Raw genomic sequence first — 21,160 nt, forward strand, 5'->3', positions numbered from 1 at the left:
TTCAAAACCACACAAAAAAATAAAATAAAATAAGGTTTAATTAGGTTTAATAACATTTTTAAATTTCTTTGATTAAACTTGACGTGGATACATTCTCAAAACAACGAAATAGAATGTACCCATATAAGTTTAAAAAATGAATTTGACAAAAACTGAATGAATTTTATATTAAACAATAGGTACATTTTATATTAAAAATGACATTTTTCATATAACAAATTGGTATATCTAAAAAAATTGGTATATTATGTATAATTTAACAATGGGTATATTTAAGATTAAAAAAATTATAAGAACTATATAAATGGGTACATTTAAGATTAAAAATTAAAAATGTTTTCATAAAAAAATTAATGGGCACAAACTTATACTAATATATTTTTCTATTTTGGAAATGTTTTGAGCTGAAAATCAATTAGGAGTTTAATAAGGGTGTGAATATTATAACTCTAAATCAATTACTAATTTTCATGTTAAAAATTAATTAATAAGGTCTCAATCAATGAACATTAGTAGCTATGAACAGGAACTAATTTTTCCTTTCATATTTCTACAAATATTTACCTAGCGGCCCGTGAACTGCTAACTCCAAATTGTAATTGGAAGAGTGACAGCGGCAATCGACTTTAGGGGTTCCAAGGAAGTTTCTTTTTTCATTCTCTTCAACTTCGTATTTTTGTCCCTTGTTTTCTCTCATAAGGTTCCATGCCCTCCTGCAAGTCCTTCCTCGCCTCCCTCTATTCTAAAGGAGCAAGCCAAATGCCAGAGAGATGCCCTTAAGTTTGGTGTTTGTGGGACTTGGTTGGTGACCGAGGTAATTGGGTCTCGCAGATCTTGAGCTGCATTGTGTCTCTGCACTGCTATATTAAGACTAATGTCTTGGGAATCGTCAAGCTCGATGTTCTTGTTGCTCTCAGTTTGCTTGTTAATGCATGTGGAGGGAATGTGCCACAAGGCTTTGTCTGTGCTTAATAAGAACTCATCGATCTCTACCTAGATCTGAATGAATCACTATATTACATGTACTCAATACTCATTCATACTTTTTGTTTATTTGTTATCGGAATAAACCAGATTCAGTTAGCTGTGTAATTTTACATGCATGGTAGACCTCGCCAAAACTTTATTTAAATTTTAAAATGACTCATGTACGGAAGGCAGGCTCACGCTTTTCACCGAGTAGTAATTCTACTAAGGTATATAAATGGAGGAGAATGATTTTCACATGTCATTTCTTTTCCCATGCACACTTTGTTTAAATCTGATCTTTGGATTAAAAATTAAAAATGAAGGGATATAAATAAACAGAGGTGTTCTAGGAGAATAAAAGTGAGCAAAAGTCAATTCGCTATTTAATGCACCGTATATTTGATTTTAGATCACATATTTAAAGCACCATATTAACTTTTTTCTTTATTAGTTGTTGAAATGAGGAGAAATATATATCTGAATAATCAATAATACAAAACCACCAGCATGGTGCTTTTTCGCAGTGACAAAAAGAAATAAATGTTTATGTACTCTGATGCAAGTTTGACCCCAACCAATCTCCTTTCCATTTAACATTTAACAATTTAACCAACTAATGTTATCATTTTGTAAATAAAAAAAAGGAGAAATTAGGTTCTCATCATTCCTTTTGCTACTCAATTGATTAAAATCTTATTCCTTTTCAATTTTTGATCAAGGTCCTTGAGTATTAATAACATCATTAATTATTTCGATAATAAAATATTTTTATTTCTAAATGTATTCATTTAATGTTAAAAATGTTACAATTAGTATATTTATATTTATGACCAAATTTTTTATCATATATTTTTAGTTTTAGTTTGTACCCATCTTTAATTTGTACCAATTTTCTTTTTACTTTTAATTTGTACCCATATGTTAATTTTTTTCTTGTGCCCATATTTTTTAAAGTTTTATTTGTATTTGTACCCATATATTTTTTTTTTTAAATTTATTTGTACCCATTTTTTATTTTGCCAAATGTACCCATGCTAATTATATGTACCCATTCATGTAATTTTTTGAAATTTTTAATCTTAAAATGTACTCATTCTTAAATATACCAATTTGTTATATGTAAAATGTACCATTTTTTTTTATATAAAATCTATTCAATTTTTTTCTAATCCATTTTAAAACTTATATGGGTACATTCTTTTTTCTTTGATTTTAAAATGTATCCATGTCAAGCTTAATCGAAGAAATTTACTAATGTTATTAAACCTAATATCCTTTTTTTTTTTGTGATTTTGAAGAATGTACCCATGTTTTGATACAATTATTTTTTGGTTAATTTTGATGAATGTACCCATTTATACACACACACACACACACACACACACACAAAATAGTATATTTATATTTTAATATTTTTAATCCCACAAATTATGGTTTTTTTATTTAAAATCTCATTTATATACACAACTAAAATTTTTAATTTTTAATTTAAAAAATATAGTAACGTACATAGAAATAAATTATCACATTAATTTCAGGGACTTTGATCAAAAATTGAAAACCAACAAAGTTTCAATCAAGAATATTCATAGTTAGGGACCGCATCCAAAATCTCCCATAAAAATAAAACATAAATACAAAACCAGCAATGCTCAAAGACTGAAAAGATAATAAGTTTTTAATTTAAAGGGAAATACATGAAACATATAAGAATGTTCCGTGGTCCAATATCCTAATGGATAGGGTGTTGAGTATCTACCCATGCATCTCGGGTTCAAAACTCCCCCAACTCCCTAAATTATTGTAATAGTTTCAAACCCTTCCCTCCCTTAATTTTATTTCCTAGAGGGAACATTTCACATCAATTACATTTTAAAGGAAACGTGCACAATTTATATTAATGCAACCAAACCCAAAGCTGTGGAATTAGGGCAGTAGCATCCATGCAGATGAGAAGATCATGCATGTCTCTTAGGTGCAATGGAAGCCTTTCGGGATAGACTTGCCACAGTAATTCAAAAGCAAGCCTAACGAGACTGGCACATCAAGATTGATGCCCAAAACGTTGGCCTTAATGGCAGTGCAAAGGCACACAGCAGCTTCAAGATCGGCAAGTCCACCAACGAGGCTACAGCATGGGGTCTTTGGTGGGGTCCCCACAACAATGTTCACCAAGTCATTTAACAAGTTGCCACATACCCCTAGCTTAAGGACGTCCTTAGGGCAAGAGGCTTCAGCTGGAGGGCTTGCGGGAGGGTAAAAGGCTTGAGATGGAGGACTTGCGGAGGGAAAACTTGTGGGAGGGCAATAGGCTCCATCTGGTGGGCTTGCAGGAGTAGAGCTAGCGGGAGGAGAGCTTGCGGGAGAAGAACTTGAAGGAGGAGAGCTTGCGGGAGGAAAACTTGTGGGAGGAGAGCTTGTGGGAGGGGAACTTGCGGGAGGAGAGCTTGCTGGAGGAGAAATTGCTGGAGGAGAAATTGTTGGAGGAGAATTTGCGGGAGGGGAACTTGCGGGAGGAGAGATTGTGGGAGGAGAGCTTGCTGGAGAACTTGCAGGAGGAGAGCTTGCGGGAGGAGAAATTGCTGGAGGAGAAATTGTAGGAGGAGAATTTGCGGGAGGGGAACTTGCGGGAGGAGAGCTTGCGGGAGGAGAACTTGCAGGAGGAGAACTTGCAGGAGGAGAGCTTGCGGGAGGATAGCTTGCGGGAGGAGAGCTTGCAGGAGGAGGAGAACTTGTGGGAGGAGAGCTTGCAGGAGGAGAATTTGCTGGAGGGAAACTTGCGGGAGGAGAGCTTGCGGGAGGAGAGCTTGCAGGAGGAGAGCTGGCAGGAGTAGAGCTTGCGGGAGGAGAGCCTTTGGGAGAAGAACTTGCGGGAGGAAAACTTGCAGGTGGAGAACTTGCAGGAGGGAAACTTGAGGGTGGAAAGCTTCCGGGAGGAGAAGGGCAACGAGTTGCACTGACTGTAGTGAAAAACAAGAGGTTAAGGGAGAGCAGAAGAGCAATGGTTGCAACTGCCTTAGAAGAAGCCATTTTTTGAACTAGATACTGATACTCCTTAGGAAGTGACTGATTGATCATATGCTTCCCAGAGGGGTTTTTAGGTGGTGGATATACTGAAGAGAATGAAGCTGGGGTATTTATAACATTTGTACCATTATTGGAATCAAAATGTGTCAAAGAAAACCATGTGATCACACAGTATAGTGTTTTGGATCCACCTGTCACTTGCTGCCTTCGGTGCGACGTGGACAGTAAGGCCATTTCAACTTTTGTACATACTTGTATTTTGTGCTTAATTTCTAATATACAGCACCAAAACAAAAAGGACGCCTTGTTATTATTTGGCACAAAATAATTCTTAGCCTCCTAGTTTTTAGTGTCCTAGTTTGGCCAAAATGTTTCGAAGAATCAAGGGAAAGATATGTAGCAGCCGACATCGATCTCAAGTGTGAAAAAATGGCTTCTAAAAATTAGTGCGGGCATTATAAAAATTAGGGTTCTTTAGATATAGTTCCTTAAAACTCCTATTTTTCAAATAAAAATCCACCTAAATTTAAACATTCAAATAAAATCCAAATTTCAAATAGACTGCCATGTAGACAAATATATGACCAACTATTACAATACATTACCAACTTATACCACAAAATCCTAATTTGGTCAATAAATGTTATTACTCATCCAAATTATGATGAGCAATTAAACCCATATGGATATTTTATCTTTCTTGTATCATAAATATTAGCAACATATATAAATTAATTTACCAAATTTAAAAAAAAAGAAAAGAAAAAAAAATACATATCTTGTACGGAAATAATATTGTTTGAATAATGTAATTACCTACATACAAATTAATTTACCTACTTATAAAATGTTATACTAATTTACCTTCATTTTGAATCATGTAATTACCTACATACAAATATTATAGTAATTCACCTACATTTAAATTAATTTACCTACTTATTAAATTAATTTACCTATTCAAAAAAGAAAAAAAATAGTGATATTAGATAATGCTCGAATGTTATGGGTTTGTGCTTGTAGGCAATTAAATAAACTTTTAATCTAATGCATATAAATCATTTAGGTAAATTAGACCATTTTGGAAGTAAATTAGACTCTTTAAATTTTGGTTTGATGGAATAGGTAAATTAGACTATTTTGTAGGTAAAAATTGTGCGGAACATATAGCTTTTGTTTTGTGTATTAGGGATTAGAGTATTAGCCGAAGCTATTTTAGTTTTATTGTTGTATTGGTAGGAAAATTAACTTATATACTTAATGCACTAAATTATGAAATTAGTATTATAATTTTGCAATCAGCACGTTATAACAATTTGATAGTTAATACATTGAATATACAATGAATAGCATGAATTATTTTGTAAAATATATAAAATTAATTAAATGGATATAACAAGTAATTGATCCAAAAACCCTATCCAAGTATTAATAGGGGTAGTTTAGGCATTCGGAAAATACATAATTTGAAAAGTCAATGTGCTTTATTCAAGAAAACAAAAGGAGATGGGTTTTAGTAGAGGAAAATATAGTTTCAAGGGGTAATATCAAAAAATTAGTAAACCAACAAATATGGACTGATAAGAAATCTGAATTGAAAAACAATGCATCTAACTTAAATCTTCCACAATTCAATTTTGCTTGCCCACTAGGTTCATATGTGAGGATGTAAAGAGTTGTCCAACTTCTTGTCCAAAAAAAGAAAGGGATTATATACAGCTTGTTTGATATTCATCTCGTTTTTAGTTTTCCCTTTTGCATTTGAGATATGGGAATAGTATATAGGAGAAAAGAACAAGGGTGTGAAGAAATAAAGAATAATAAATGAAAATAAAATCGTAAAAACGAAAACAACATAAAATACTTTTGTTTTCAGTTTTGAAACTGTGTCTTTTTCCATTTATTTCTTCTACATCCTCTGTATCTCTTATTTCTCTCATATATTTTCCCTGCCATCATTCCTCCATTATATCTCTCATTTCTCTCATATATTTTCCCTACTATCATTCCTCCATTATATCTCTCATTTCTCCCATCCCCTAGCATCAATCCTCCACTATTACCTCTCATTTCTCTTATGATTTTTATCTCAAATATAAAAATGAAAACTAAAAAAAACAAAACAAAAAAAAAAGTAGTTATCAAAGGAAGAAGCTCTGGATCCACAAATCTCAAATGTTCTAGGCATTACACTTATCAGAAAAAACCAAAAGTACCGACCTCAATTTTGGAATGGCTGCTTACCACACGCGCTTATCTAGTATTTAGCCAGATAATAATATGGAGCAGAAGCATTCAGCTATATATCGGCCTCAGGATTGGAAAAGATAAAACCTAATGAAATATGAAAAGCGTTGCTTTGAAGGAGCCATGGATTTAACATACCCATTGAAAATGGTGTTAATTTATTAGGGCTTAAATAAGATGGTTTTTAGATTATAATATGAATGGTTTTATAATCCTGAATTAGATCCTTCTTATAAAACACGTAGACACATCATCTACAATGATCTCCATATATATATATATATATATATAGATTTTGCTTTTATTTACAAGCTTGCCATTTTTTTCTTACCTGTTGTCAGTAGTAATGCTAGATAATTGTATCCCGTACATGGCAATTTTAATGCTAAGTCAATTCTCAAAGAGAAAAGAAATATCTATAATCAATTAAAGCCATATTTATTGTACAAGCATAATGTTAGGGAGACTAAATTTGCAAACTAAATGATATGTTACAAATAGGAATAAACATGTTTATGAACGTTTAAATAATAAACCAATCATCAACTTCCATGTTCTTTAATTTCCAAAATTTTGTCTATAAATTTAGTCTCCCTAGCATTATCCATATTGTACAAATATCATTCCAGTTTCACGTGACACTGGGGATTTACATTTGTATGGTAAATTTTTGTATTGTACAATATTTAGGTACGATAGTTTAGGTCCATTAATTTAGTTGCAAATATTTTGCTTTACTAACTTGGTCATTAGTTTCATTTGTATGACAAAGTTTTGTATTGCATGTATTTATATTTGTTTGGGTACTTTAATTTAGTCCTATTTGTATATAAAATATAAAATAAAAATAAACAAGAGGCGATATTTTGGGTCCATTAATTTAGGTGCAAATATTTTGCTTAGGTACATCATACGGTGATGATTGAAAGATATCCAGTGACATGTGACATGGTAATAATAAGATAAAACAAGCTGATTAATATGAAAATGTATGGAAGGCATGTCCGGTTAGTCCTTAAATAGGGTAAATTACACAGACATTCCTTAAGGTTTATTCAGTTTTCTCACAACTCTGTCACATTTGATAAGTAACACTAACACTCATTGAGGTTTTAATTCACTTTCACAAATTAGTAAAAAAAATCAGTCTATAAAAAGACAAATACCCTTATAATTAATTACTTAACAAAATAAATAAATAAAAACTTTTATGAATAAATAAAAAAAAAACTAAAAATTTACCCAAGACATTAAAATAAAAAACAATAAATGAAAAATCCTATTGGAACCCAAACATCCAACTTTATGTTTGTTTTTCCACTACCACCACCCACAAACCCATTCCCCTCATTTCCAGCAACCCCCTCCTGATCTTCTTCTTGGTTGAACAATCCCAAAGGTTTGGACAAATGAGATGGCGATGTCGACAAGAAATTTTTCTAGAAAGTACGAATGTAAGATAGATCGAGTGAAAGAGATGTTGATGTCGACAAGAAAATTTCAAAATGAAAGAGCTAGCGATGTCGTTATTGGATAAGAAACATGAACAGAGTGGGTAGCGGAGAACTGGCGGTGCTCTCCAGTTTCATGAAGAAAATAGCTCTTTTTATCTTCTTCTAGTGTAATTAATCCATATATTTATGCTTGCTTTAGTTCCAACCTCTGTTGATTTTAATGAAAGCCATGAGATGATGAGAGTGCTTGGATCTCCTGCACTAGAACCGTTAATAGTTCATAGTTGTAGCTCATATCATTCATTATTAATTCTCAACAAATAAAATCTCTGCGGCAGCATATAATTACTCCCAAATGAAATTGATTTTATATGTTCATGTTCATGGCCTCTCTCCACCGCAGTTCAAGACTAAAATGTCAAGGAGTGTTGGGCGGGATTGAAGTGGTTGAAAGCGAGAGAGAGGAGAGGAGTCGTCTTTTGGTGGCTGATGAGTAGATTTTATATTATATATTTTACCCTAATCTTAGTATATTTTGGTTAATATATTGGAAGAATCTTGATATTTTGAATTGTATTTTCAATATAGGACTTTCGATTTCCTCTGGAGCAAAATAGGATCAAATAGACGAATTTTGGAGTAATTCCAGTTGGAGGACGTTCGTGAGTCACTTAGCTTGAGCGTATCAAAATTTGGGATTTTTCCACCAAGCGGTTATTTTCTGGCGATGAAATAAAGAAACAGTGCGCAGTGCTGGAATTTGACGTTTTTGGGCTTAAATGACGTTTTTAGAGCACAAGATGACCTCGGATGGGTTCGTGGCCTTCTGGAAAAGTGTTCAGAATATTCCAAACATCAAATCCAGCTATATTGGGCCAGTTTTGGAGCAGCTTATGGGCCAAAACGTGGCTGTTCAGATTTTAGACGAATTTTACTATTTTTATTTAGGGTTTTTATTAATTTTAGTTTGCTAGGGTTTGTGTGGTGGCTTAGCAAATATATTGCTTGGCCGTCTACAATTTGAGGGTACACTTTATTTTATGCAATATTGGAGACAGAGAGAAGTGCTAGGGTTTTGAAGATTTTCTACTTGAAGGTGTTTTCAATCCTTTTCTTAAGAATATTTTCTATGATTTCAATTATGAATATGCGTAACTAATTTCTATTGCTAGGGCGAAGCCTTGAGCCTTAGCATGAATATGTGATTTTTATTTAATTGCTTATGATTGATTGCATGCGTACCTTGAATTGTTAATCACCGGGATAAAAACTATCTAATTGTCGTAATGCCTGATCACCATTAGGATCTTTAGAAAAGTAATTTGATGCAATTTTGGTCGGAAGGTTCCCTGAAATTGACGCTGGCTTCTTGTGATTAATAATTGTAATTTCTCTTAAGATGAATATCACGTCTTAAGGATTGCATGGTTTTTCAAAGGATTTTCATAAAGCATAATGAGTCTTTCATGTTTAGATTTGATCCGAACGTCCGGACGGGTTGCATGTTAGATATACGTTCTATGTTGGAGGTTCCAAGTAGAATATGAATTAGGAAAATCTAACCTTCAAAGTGGCATGTGTAGATCATAAGTAATTGGTAAAAATTCATAGGATTGCTAGGTGATGGTGGAACCCTAGTGCTTTCTTAATTTGATTTTCTCAAAACTGTTTTTTTTCTCTCTAGCTCTAATATTGCAGATTGTTTATTTTAATTCATTAATTTCGTTTTTATTTTAATTAGGTTATAAAATCAATCACTTAAATTTCTACTTTACAATAATTAAATGAAATCTGATTAGTTCGAATTATTTAATAATCCCTGTGGAGATGACCTTGCGAAATCCGTTTATACTACAATAACCTTGTGATTCTTGCAAGTAAAATAGGAGATTTAAGCCCGTTCACATGAGTAGTAAAAATCCCTATCAAGAAAATGGCGCCGTTGCCGGGGATTATTTAAAATAATCCCTACGAATCAGATTTTCAATTAGTTATTGCTGTTTATACATATATAAAAAAATAAAAAAATATTTAATTTTCGTTTTCATTTATTTTTACAGATTACAACAGTACAGATTTCAGAAATCTGTGCATGGTCAGCACCCGTTCAACAGTGCAGAAATTGATTCCATTCGATCCAGAATTTGAGCAGCATTTAAGGAGGAAACGCACGGAGCAAAATTTGCAGCGGGTTCGTCCTCAGCAGGAGACTTTTCTGCAATCAGACTTTGACCTGCACAACAAAGAAAAAATGGCGTTTGTAATTCCAGAGGCAGGACTGCCCCTGGGTGATTCACTGACTGCCCATTCCACAAATATACCCAGTTGCATTACATATCCGGCAGTGGAAGAAGGGACTGCATTTGAAATAAAACAGCACATGTTGAATATTCTACCTATGTTTCATGGGTTATCATCTGATGATCCTAACATGCACATTGCAGAATTTCTAATGGGGTGCAAGAACATTTTGGTGAGGGGATTTTCAGCCGAATCTATTAAGCTGCGGTTGTTTCCATACACTCTAAAAGATCAGGCAAGGAGATGGCTCCTCACACTCCCATCTGGAAGCATTACAACTTGGGCCCAACTCAGTGAAAAATTTTTAAACAAGTATTATCCGGCTTCTAAGACCCTTGACATGAGAACTCAGATTTTATCTTTCGCCCAAAAACCAAATGAAGAGTTTCATGAGGCGTGGGAGCGGTTCAAAGAGTTGATTAGAAAATGTCCACATTCGGGTATTAACACTACTGATCAAATGCACATATTTTTCAGAGGGTTGAATATGACTACAAAAACTCTTGTCAACGCTTCATGCGGAGGTACGTACAAAGACAAAAATGCACAAGAGGCTTGTTTGTTATTTGAAAAAAATGGCAGAAGATACTCAGCAGTGGGCAGTTGAGCAGCCACAATCTAGGTCTGTTTTTGAGATGCAAATGGTTCACCATACGTGTCGGCACAAATTGAAAAAATGGAGAAAAAGCTTGAAAGATTTGATGCAAAATTTGACATGTTATTACAAAGAATTTCAGGTTCACAGGTTGTTGTACAGCAGCCTTTACAAGCTGCCTGCAGCATTTGCAGCTTGACAAATCATGATTTTTTGAGCTGTCCACATAAAGATGCTTATCCGGAGTTTACAACGGAGCAGGTTAATTCATTTAACAATTTCCAGCGTCCCCGATATGACCCGTATTCTAATTTCTACAACCCAGGTTGGAGAGATCATCCTAATTTAAGGTGGGACAAGGAACAGCACACTAGGCCTCAATTTCAACAGCAGGGACAGCAACCTGCAGCACCTAAGGCTGCTTGGGATGTTGCAATTGAAAAATTGGCAAATACTACCACTCAAGAAATTCAAAATCTACATGCAGCAGTGAAAAACATCAAAAAACAGATGGGGCAGATTGCTTTACAGGTTTCAGAAAGAGCTCCGGGTACATTTCCTAGTCAAACAGTACCTAATCCAAGAGGAAGAGAAGAATGCAATGCTATACGGACTCTACGGTCTGGCAAAAGTTACAACAACAAACATGAAAATTCTGATGGGAATTCACAGGCAGCAGAACTACACCAAACTAAATCTGCAATTTTTGCAGATTCTGAAATTTCTGCAGATTCTGGGCAGTCCCAAGACAGATCCGAAAATACTGCAGAAGCTTCCACAAAAACTGCAGAACGTGTTTACGAGCCCCCTATGCCGTATCCAGAAAGGTTGAGACCTAAAGCTAAAGATCAACAGTTAACAGATTTTATGAAAACTTTGGCTAAAGTTCAAATTAATCTGCCGTTAATTAATGCCATCAAGAACATTCCGTCTTATGCCAAGTTTTTGAAGGATGTTTGCACAAAGAAAAAGAAGCTTGTTGATTTTGAGAAAGTGATTCTTACAGAACAATGCAGTGCGGTCTTATTACATAAATTGCCTCCAAAGAAAAAAGATCCAGGGAGTTTTACTATCTCTTGCACCATTGGAAATTGTGATTTTAGTAGTGCTTTAATTGATTTAGGTGCTAGTGTAAACTTAATGCCATATTCTGTTTTCAAACGTTTAGGTGAAGGGGAGCTGAAGCCAACCTCCAGTATTATTCAACTGGCTGACCGTTCAATTACCTACCCTAGAGGAGTCATTGAAGATGTTATTGTGAAGGTTGACGATTTATATTTACCGGCTGATTTTATGGTGTTGGACATGGATGAGGATTTGACAACACCCATTATTTTGGGCCGCCCATTTCTGGCAACAGCCCGGACTCTTATTGACGTTGAAGCCGGAACATTAACATTCCGGGTTGAAGATCAAACTGTTGTTTTCAAGTTGTTTGAAGCAAGCATACATTCAGGTGACAAGCAAGAATGCATGCGTGTTGATGCATTGGATGGTTTACCAAGTGCCAAGTTTATGAACAGATCATCAGTGGCAGCATTATTTTTTGGAAGATGTCGGCTGGAAATGGAAGCGAAATAAGATCCATAGGGTTTTTCAATTTTTGTTAAATTTTTTTAATTTTTAAGTAATTAACGGGGGTGTATTCAATTTAGAATTTGAGAAAAAAAATTGAGAATTTGAGACTTTAATGGATTTATAAATTCATGAATTTTTATGGAGTTTAATTGATTTGTAGAGATTCCATATAATCAATTTCCTCGAAATCTCATGGGAAAAGTTGAGATTTGTGAATGCTTAAAATACACTACGAAATCTCTCCAATTTCCTCTAATTCCTCAACTTTCTCAATTTATTTAAAATCAATTTATAATTGAATAGACCTGGAATGTTATAAACTTTTTTAAAATCTAATTGAATACATCATTTCTAAGGATTTTAATAAACTAACATAAATTTTTAATTGAATACACCTTGAATTTTAAAGAATCACTTAAAATTCTAATTGAATACTCCTTGATTCATTAAAAGAATTAAAATCCCTCAAAATTCAAATTGAATACACCCCCCCTAAATACATGAGTAAGTATGGAGTGATGTGAAAGCAAATTAAAACCTCAGGGAGTATTAGTGTTACTCATCAAATGTGAGGGGGTTTTGTGAAAACATGATAAATCTCAAAGGATGTAAATGTAATCAACCCTCCTCAAATATGGTAGTTCAATTTCAAACGAGGTAAGAAAACGAAAAATGTACAAAACAAATAGAAAAATTTCCTTTGACACAATTATATTATAGTAAAAAAGAAATAGCTAAGCTAAAAGGAAAAAAATAATAAATATGATGTGGAATATAATGTTGATATAAATATAAGGTCAAAGGACCATAATCAATCTATAATCTTACACCAGACTATCAGGGGTTAGCATACCAACTGAATATGGGATCGGACTAGGCGCGCGACACTCATGACCACAAATTAGATGAAATGTGGGTAACTATTGGAGCAACAGTTCTAAGTTTTTAGTCCAAATGAAGCTTTGGTCCTTTAACTAAAACTCTGTAACTATTGATCTTTGAACTTATTATAATGTGGAGTAATGGTTCCTTTGTCCCTCTAAATTCTTTATTTATAAAAATTTAGACAAAGTTAGTCAAGACCATTACTCCATATTATAACAAGTCAAGGACCAATACTCACAAATTTTTAGTTCAAGGACCGAAGTTTGATTGAGCTAAAGTTCAAAGACTACCTCTAAATTTGGCGATAGGGAAAAATGGCCATTTAAAAATAGAGGCAATTTCTTTCAATGAAAGAAATTTCATTACACTAGTAGGAAAAACTATTTAAACGACAAAGCAAAATCCGTCGTGCAAAGACATTTTGCGCAACGAAAAAAAAACTTCGTCGCACAATGTTGGTCAACTTTGTGTGATGAAGAAGTTCGTTGCGCAACAAGATTTTCGTCGTGTGAAGCTAGTATGAAAACCGTTGGTGATTTTTTTTTTTGGCGAGAAAATAAATGCGCGATGAAGATTTTCCCAGGAAACCTTTGCACGACAAAGCCTTCATTGCGCAAAACTCATTCAATTTTTGGGGTAAAAACATTCAATGCATGGGAATCAAAGGACTTACGCGAGAAATGCTTCGTCGCGCAAGTTATAGTCAGATTTGAGTCGGACCATTCACTGCGTGTGAATTATAGAGGAATCTAGATTGTATTTAGTGCGAGTCTTTGTGCGACAAAGCCTTCGTCGCGCAAAGGCCCTAACGTTCTTATAAATATGCGCTTCTGCTCTCCTTATTTTTCACAATTATGTTCTCTTTATTCACAATTCTGTTCATGCTGCGATGGAGGATAAAAACAATGATCAGAGCATGCCCGTCAATGCTTGTGATTTGAGGCAACATTTGGAGTTCGCCCAAGCGATTGGTGTAGCCATGCGAAATAATTGTCCTACTGCTGAGTGACATTCTTGAAAATATGTAACTGAGAATGTGAAGAAGGCGGTGATGGATCAATTATTAGTAAGTATACCGTTGATGGATCATTAATTAATTATGTTGGAATTAATTATTTGCATATATGTGTAATAGTGTAAGTATACACTTGATGACGATACGAACAAAGAGTTGATGAAGTTGATGGAGGCGGCATTGAAGGGAGGTTATAAACGGTGGCGTTATGACGTCGAGCGGAATGGAGGACCATCGAACTAGTAGTATTAAATTTATGTTTTTAGGACAATAATTATATTTAAGGTTTTTTTTATAAGTTATGTATTTGGACTTAATTAAACTTTAATTCCTGTTTGATTTTTTAAATAATTGAATGAAATATAATATTAATTTATTTAAGGTTTTAATTATTTTTAGAATGAATATTATAACCGAAAATTTGTTTGGAATCATTAAGTTTACGTAAACATAGATATCTATGTTAACTTCATAATTACAATCTATCACATTCGTCGCTAGAACGTTTGTGCGACAAAGGCTGTCGCTATGTAAAACCTTGCGCGACAAAGTCTTCGTTGCATAAATGGTGTTCAGTTTTTGGTCAGCGTATTTAGTACAGATGTTTGCGCGACAAAGTCTTCGCCACTCAAAGTCCCTAGCCTTCCTATAAATGTGCGCTTCTGCTCTCCTTATTCTTCACAATTTGTTTCGGAATCGCTTACCAAGTCTGCAGATTATAATCAGTTCATTCTTTGATTTTTGGTACGATGGCCAACAATGGTGCACGTGTTGGATATAAGTCAACAATCTGTGATTTAAATATAGATATGCTAATAAACAATAAATGCAAATATAAAATTAACAGAGTATCAAGAAACAAAAATATAAAACAAATAACTTGAAGATCGAGGCTTGCGTACCGCAATGTCCTTGAAACATAAATTTCGTCCCTACTCAGTGCTTGTAGTTCTACGAACGTCTGCTTCACCAGGATTCAACGATCTAAGTCAGAAATTCCAGCACCGGAAATTTGACTTCTGGCGAATATTAATGTGGTTCTCTCAGAAAGGATGTTTATGATTGCAGGAGAAGATTTATGATTTTTCTGTATCCTAAATGCCATGCAGATGGATGTATATATAATGTGATTATACCTGTTCGCAACAGGTATGAGGAAGGGATGCATCTGTTGGGAGACATCTGCTGAAAAGGGTGTTTTTGTTTCTGCGTTTTCACACTTCAGACTTCATCTGAAAAGATGAGTCTGTTGGAAAAAATAATTAATTAATTTAATTATTAGAGCCCCAAGGCCCAAGGCCCATCTTTTGACAATTAAATATATATTAATTATATATTAATTATATATATTAATTACCAATTAATTAGTACACCCCAAAGCCCAACCCCAAGGGTGAGCCCAATTTTAGTCTCCATGCCTATTACTCCAATCACTTTCTATAAAGGACAAAGCCTTATAAAGTGATAAAATCTTTTGAGAATGGCCAATGTGGGACAAAGAAATTTCTACTCAAACTACTCAAATTTCCAACAGCACGTTCGTCAAAGACAACGGATGGCGAAGGTTCCAGACAAGGTTTGCATTGTAAAGTTTGCATTTTGTATAAATTTTTTTATTTAGCTTCAGTATTGTGAAAATATATTTTGTGGATAGACAAGAAGAAATTTGTTGCGGTACATGTTCGACACATTTATGGTCATAGTCGTTACCAAATCACTACTGACGAAGTAATAGAGGTTATGAAGTCAAAACAGCGCACCAACTTATGGTTCGACGTTGGAGCATTGGTGCGTACTAAATGTTCTGATCATTAGGAGTCTTGGAGAGCCATCCCCGAGGAGCTAATGATGCACATGATTGATGAGTTAGCTGTTTGCGTTTATTTTATTAGTTAAATAATAATTCTTGTTAAATATAATATACTAGTGGGCTTTTAATTTATTAATTTTTGTATGACAGCCCAATTGGGACATTGACAAAAAGTGACCCAAATCTGATGAAGGCTATCGACAACATGTTCAAGTCGCGTTTCCGGGAGTAGAAGTTTGATAATCAATGCGCGGCAGAACTACAGCAAGAACTAGAACTATTGGCGGATGAGTAGAATAGGGTTTTTTATTTTAATTTGATTACTTATTTAACAATTAGATCTGAATTTTAAGTTTTTTTAGTATGAAGAGTTTAATTAAATACATACTTAATGTTTATTATGAATAAAATTATTGCATTTTAATAAATATGTATATTAATTAATTATGCACAAATGGTATAATGAAATAAGTTCTTGATTTATTAAGTATCTATGTGGTTTTGAAAAAATTTGAAGAGTGAATGGAATTTTTTTTTTTTTGCCGCCATCCAACTACGCTTTGCCGAGTTTTTATAACACATTGCGCGACGATGCTTTCATCGTGCAAAGTCTTTCACTTTACTGAACTTAACTAGATTGCAGGAAGGCAAAAGCGGCAGAACAATTGCAGCAGCTGCCTTCCCCTGCTAGAGTTTCCAATAGTTAGGTATAATTTTTCTTAACTACCTTATTTAATTTCCATTCATTTAAATTGTGTTGTATGTAGTTTATAGGTGTTGTGAGTTTATGTATTTTTATGCAAACTTTTTGGTATGGATGTACAAAAAATGGTTTGCAATGTTCATATGAGCTTAGTTTCTCATTTGAGAATTAGTTGGATTTCACGAATGGATGCGAAAGCATGACTGTAGTCCAATTAATTCTTGAATTGTCCCAAAATTTTGGATAGTTTGAGAATGCACAGTTACATGTTGTATTTTGTAGTTCACGCATTAGAGTTTGAACATGGGAAATGTGGTAGCATCTCTTTGCGTTCTTCTGATGCATCGTTGTTTTGTTGTATCTAGGTCATGCACATGAAGAATTGCAGGGAGATGCTGCCAAAATTTTCCTACGATCAAACTCTAATGTGTTGGAACCGTAAATTACAGTACGTAACTGTGCATTCTTGAATGAGATAGTGAAGGAAAAAATTTGTCCTAGCTAAGAACATGTAAGAACATTTGAATACATATGCAAACTATTAACACTTTAAAGTAGGCATGCATTGAAAAACAATTCATAAAACCCATGACTTTCAAAGCCTAGTATATGGTGAACCAATAAACTCTTTAACAACATTAAAGAGAAGGAAAGATTTAGAGTTTCTTTACCCTTGAAGCTCATCCTTGTTTACACAAGGGATTCACCCAAGTGGAGGGCCTTCAAGTCACCTCCTTGCTCCTTGGATCTTCCTTGTGATTTTCCTCCTTTTAGTGCTCCTTTGCTTCTTTGAGGATTTGAGGATTAGTTCTCCAAAGACATCAAAAGCTTGATGTCTCTAAGTCTCCACACCAAGGATGAAGTGTGAAGATGAAATGGATGACTTAGAGAAGAAAAGATTGCTAGCTAATTCCCCTCTAAGTGGCCGGCCTCTTTAGAGAAAATGAGAGAAAGTGTTTCACCTCATTTCACCAAGAAAAACCCTAATGAGAAATAAAGCTATAAAGTTGATTTTATACTTCATTTCAAGTGAGTGGCAAACTTGTAATTAATCCAAGTTTGCTACCCTCACCCTTATGGCCGGCCTTACCTTTGTTATTGGGCTAATTGCCCATTTTGTTTTAGTTGTCATACAACTTGAACATAATGGGCCTTGTGGACTAAAACGCTTTTAAGCCCCGAAGCCCAAAACCAACTTAAAAGCCCAATACGAACCTTTCGTAAAATTAATTAACTAATTAATTAATCTTGACCATTCTCAATTAAACCATTTAATTGCTTATCCATCTCATTTATATTTCTTCACTTTCACCCTTACTCGGTGTACGATCCATTAGGTTCCAATTAGCGAGGCAGTGGGCGATTGTTACTCTTAACGATCGATTGTGAATTGAAACAACATTTCAATTCTCCCTTTGATTAGTGTTGGCTAATCTTCAAGGCTTCCACAAACCATGAGTGACACCTAGCAGCATATCATGGTTATCCAAGCTAAGTAGAAGTGGTTGGAGAACCTATCCAGTTACAACTACAATGCAATACGGTTCTTCTCTAATACAATACTCTTAATCACATTGTTTGAGTGATAGTTTGTTTCATGTCTACTATCCAATGTGATACTTCTCTATATGATTCGATTGAATATGATTTGGAACAAACTTCCTAAGTCATATTCATACGCTTTGGCCAAAGACTTCCGAATCATATCTTAGAGTATTCTCCTTCCACCATGGAAGGTTAGAGATCCCTTGTTGTACATTCATATGCCTACATGACTAGATAGCTTGATCCCAACAATGCCGTGGACACTCCAATGGAATGCCATTTAACATGATCAAAGATCAAGGACCTAACCATTAGACATCTATGATGCCTCAGGTCAAATGACTATTTTGCATATTGCAACTATCGAGTTCTTACATGACATGTATGTTTGAACTCTCTTTTGATCGTTGTTCAGTGTACTCGATTACTCTTTCGAGCACCTATGTGTTTGTCTTAGTGTCCAACACTAAATGACTTGAGACTTGTCATACTCGCGCTTGAGTCGACATAACACATACTAACCTTAGCGGATTGTCAATGCCCAATTGGCAATCCTATGGCTAGGAACGTTTTAGGAATGAACATAAGAGAAAGGTCTCGTTAATCTAACTTACTTAAATCACTTATCTCTTAGATCAAATACATTCCTTGGATTCCCTTATTGCTTAAACACAAGATACAATAAATAGTGATTAACAATAAGCTTTGCCCTTCATTAAACATATAAAAGTTTAATACAATAAGTATTCCAAAAGCTATTACATCAAATGAGTGGCTTTGTGGGCATACTTCCAACAGATAGGACCCATATCGAACGCATAAGGTGGCATGTCATAATTGAAGTTGTTGTAACCCTTGTAATTTTTTTTTGTTTGCAGGTGAAATGGACAAACAGTGGATACATAATCCTAACAAATGTGCTGATGATTATTTGGATAAAATAAATGTGTTCATTGATTTTGCAATTGCAAACAACCGCGGTTTAACTCAAATTCGGTGTCCTTGTAGAAAGTGTAACAATTAAATGATTGAATATTTTGAAACTGTTTGATACCATTTAGTTAGAAATGGGATGATGGAAACCTATACTACGTGGAATTGTCATGGAGAACAAATACAATATGCTTCATCCTCCAACATTACCTGGGTAGTGGATACAATTGAATTTGTTGTGGAGCCAAATGACCAAATTATGGACATTATCAATGATGCTTTTCCAACTGCTAGTTCGAATATGAATGAGGAAGTAGAAGATGACGTCCCTCCCACCATGGACAGTGAAGCATTCGAAAAATATGAAAAACTATTAAAAAGTACCAAGCAAGAATTATACCCCTGTTGCGAAGGATTTTCGGTGCTCACGGCCATTGTTGAGTTGAGGCATGGCAAAATAAAGTTTCGTATGTTGAACTAGTGTTTTGTTTACTTTTTGAAGGTTTTTAAGAGGATGCTTCCAAAGGACAATTGCCTTCCTAAATATCATAAAAGTGCAAAGAAGGTGCTAATGGTCTTAGATTGAGATATGAAAAAATTCATGCGTGTACAAATAATTGCGTTTTGTTCTACAAAGAGAATAAAGCGTTAGATAAATGCCCTATATGTAATAAGTCGCAGTTTAAAATGACCTCTCAGAATAGAAAAACGAAGATTCCACCAAAAGTTATACGTTATCTCCCATTAAAGCCCAGGTTGTAGCGATTGTATATGTCAACGCACACTGTAAGGGACATAAGGTGGCATAAGGATAGACGAGTAAATGACGATGTTATCAGACATCTTGCAGATGGAGAGGCCTGGAAAGAGTTTGATCAGTTGTACCCTGATTTTGCACTTGAGCCCTGGAACGTTAGATTGGGATTTATGACAAACAGGTTTAGTCCGTTCGGGGTTCTATACCAAAACCACATAACTTGGCTAATCTTCACAATTCCATATAATTTGCCGTCTCGGAAGTGCATGAAAAAAGAATATATGATGATGACGTTGTTGATAACCGAAGATCCGGGCATGTCTATTGATGTGTATTTACAACCGTTGGTCGATGAACTAAATGATTTATGGGAAAACAGTGTTCCCATGTACGATAAATGTACCAGGAAGATGTTCACTTTGAGAGTAGCTGTGATTTGGACTATAAAAGATTTTCCTGCGTACGCTATGATGTCTGGGTGGAGCACTAAGGGCTATTACGCATGCCCAGTTTGCAAAGAGAACACAATGTCTAGTTGGTACACGAAAAAGTTTGTTACCTAGGGCATCATAGATGGTTACTGTGGGATCACGATTGGCATCAGAACGAGACATCCTTCTTTAACGGCGTAGAGCTTTGGCCAAGACCCAGACAATGGTCCAGCGATGAAATTTTGGCTCAGGTGAATCTATTTGATTTTGCTCCTTAGGCAAATCCATAAATAAGACAAGACTAGACACATATCTAAACTGGACACACAAGACGAGGTTGTTCAAGCTTCCGTACTGGTCCAAATTAAAATTGAGACACAACATCGATGTAATGCATGTTGAGAAAAATGCATTTGATACATTGGTCAGAACTATGCTAGACATCGAGGAAAAAACAAAGGACACAATAAAAGCTCGGATTGATCTGCAAAAAATGGGATTAGACCAGGTTTATGGATGACAAGGGACGAAGACATAGCTAGAACAAAGCTCGAATCGTTTTCGATGAAATCGGATAAGAGGAAAGAGTTTTTGCAGTTTTTATCTTCTGTAAATTTTCTAGATGGTATGCTTCAAACATCATCCATTGCGCAAATGTGGATGGAGGAAAATTTTTTGGCCTTAAGAGTCATGATTGTCATGTTATACTTCAACACCTTCTCCTAGTAGGAATTCGACACATTTGGCCCGAAGACGTGGTAAAGCCGATTATGTTGTTGGCGAGATATTTTTCTCAATTAACTGCAAGATCTTTGTGCAAGTCTGATGTTAAACAGTTGTGCAACGATATTATTGAAATGATATGCAAGTTTGAATAAATATTTCCTCCAGCTTTCTTCACAAGCATGAT

General features: G+C 34.7%; 2 protein-coding genes and 1 non-coding gene across 3 annotated transcripts; 1 reads left to right on the forward strand and 2 right to left on the reverse strand.

The window, feature by feature from the left end:
* Positions 1 to 2,629: 2,629 nt before the first annotated feature.
* On the reverse strand, positions 2,630 to 4,135 carry LOC103407221 (36.4 kDa proline-rich protein-like). Its single transcript, XM_070816997.1, has one exon. It carries the CDS (start codon positions 4,045 to 4,047, stop codon positions 2,941 to 2,943), a length of 1,107 nt encoding a protein of 368 aa, XP_070673098.1. The 5' UTR covers positions 4,048 to 4,135; the 3' UTR covers positions 2,630 to 2,940.
* A 5,654-nt stretch (positions 4,136 to 9,789) lies between these two features.
* LOC139191456 (uncharacterized) lies at positions 9,790 to 19,648 on the forward strand. Its single transcript, XM_070812322.1, has 5 exons — positions 9,790 to 10,522; positions 10,736 to 12,088; positions 19,008 to 19,109; positions 19,191 to 19,483; positions 19,565 to 19,648. Exons 1-5 carry the CDS (start codon positions 9,790 to 9,792, stop codon positions 19,646 to 19,648), a joined length of 2,565 nt encoding a protein of 854 aa, XP_070668423.1.
* Positions 10,336 to 10,440, reverse strand: LOC114823802 (small nucleolar RNA R71). The gene has a single exon (XR_003771749.1). It is a non-coding gene; the product is annotated as a small nucleolar RNA R71 (small nucleolar RNA).
* Positions 19,649 to 21,160: the final 1,512 nt, after the last annotated feature.

This window comes from Malus domestica, chromosome 02 (genome assembly GCF_042453785.1).
Source record: "Malus domestica chromosome 02, GDT2T_hap1".
Classification (NCBI taxonomy): domain Eukaryota; kingdom Viridiplantae; phylum Streptophyta; class Magnoliopsida; order Rosales; family Rosaceae; genus Malus; species Malus domestica.

Bases quoted from the DNA above. Each gene is read 5' to 3' on its own strand.
- LOC103407221 (XM_070816997.1), bottom strand. From the start codon at position 4,047: ATGATCAATCAGTCACTTCCTAAGGAGTATCAGTATCTAGTTCAAAAA.
- LOC139191456 (XM_070812322.1), top strand. From the start codon at position 9,790: ATGGTCAGCACCCGTTCAACAGTGCAGAAATTGATTCCATTCGATCCA. The intron at 19,110-19,190 runs GTTTAACTCAAA...GATACCATTTAG, and splicing joins TGCAATTGCAAACAACCGCG to TTAGAAATGGGATGATGGAA. The intron at 19,484-19,564 runs GTGCTCACGGCC...TACTTTTTGAAG, and splicing joins CCTGTTGCGAAGGATTTTCG to GTTTTTAAGAGGATGCTTCC.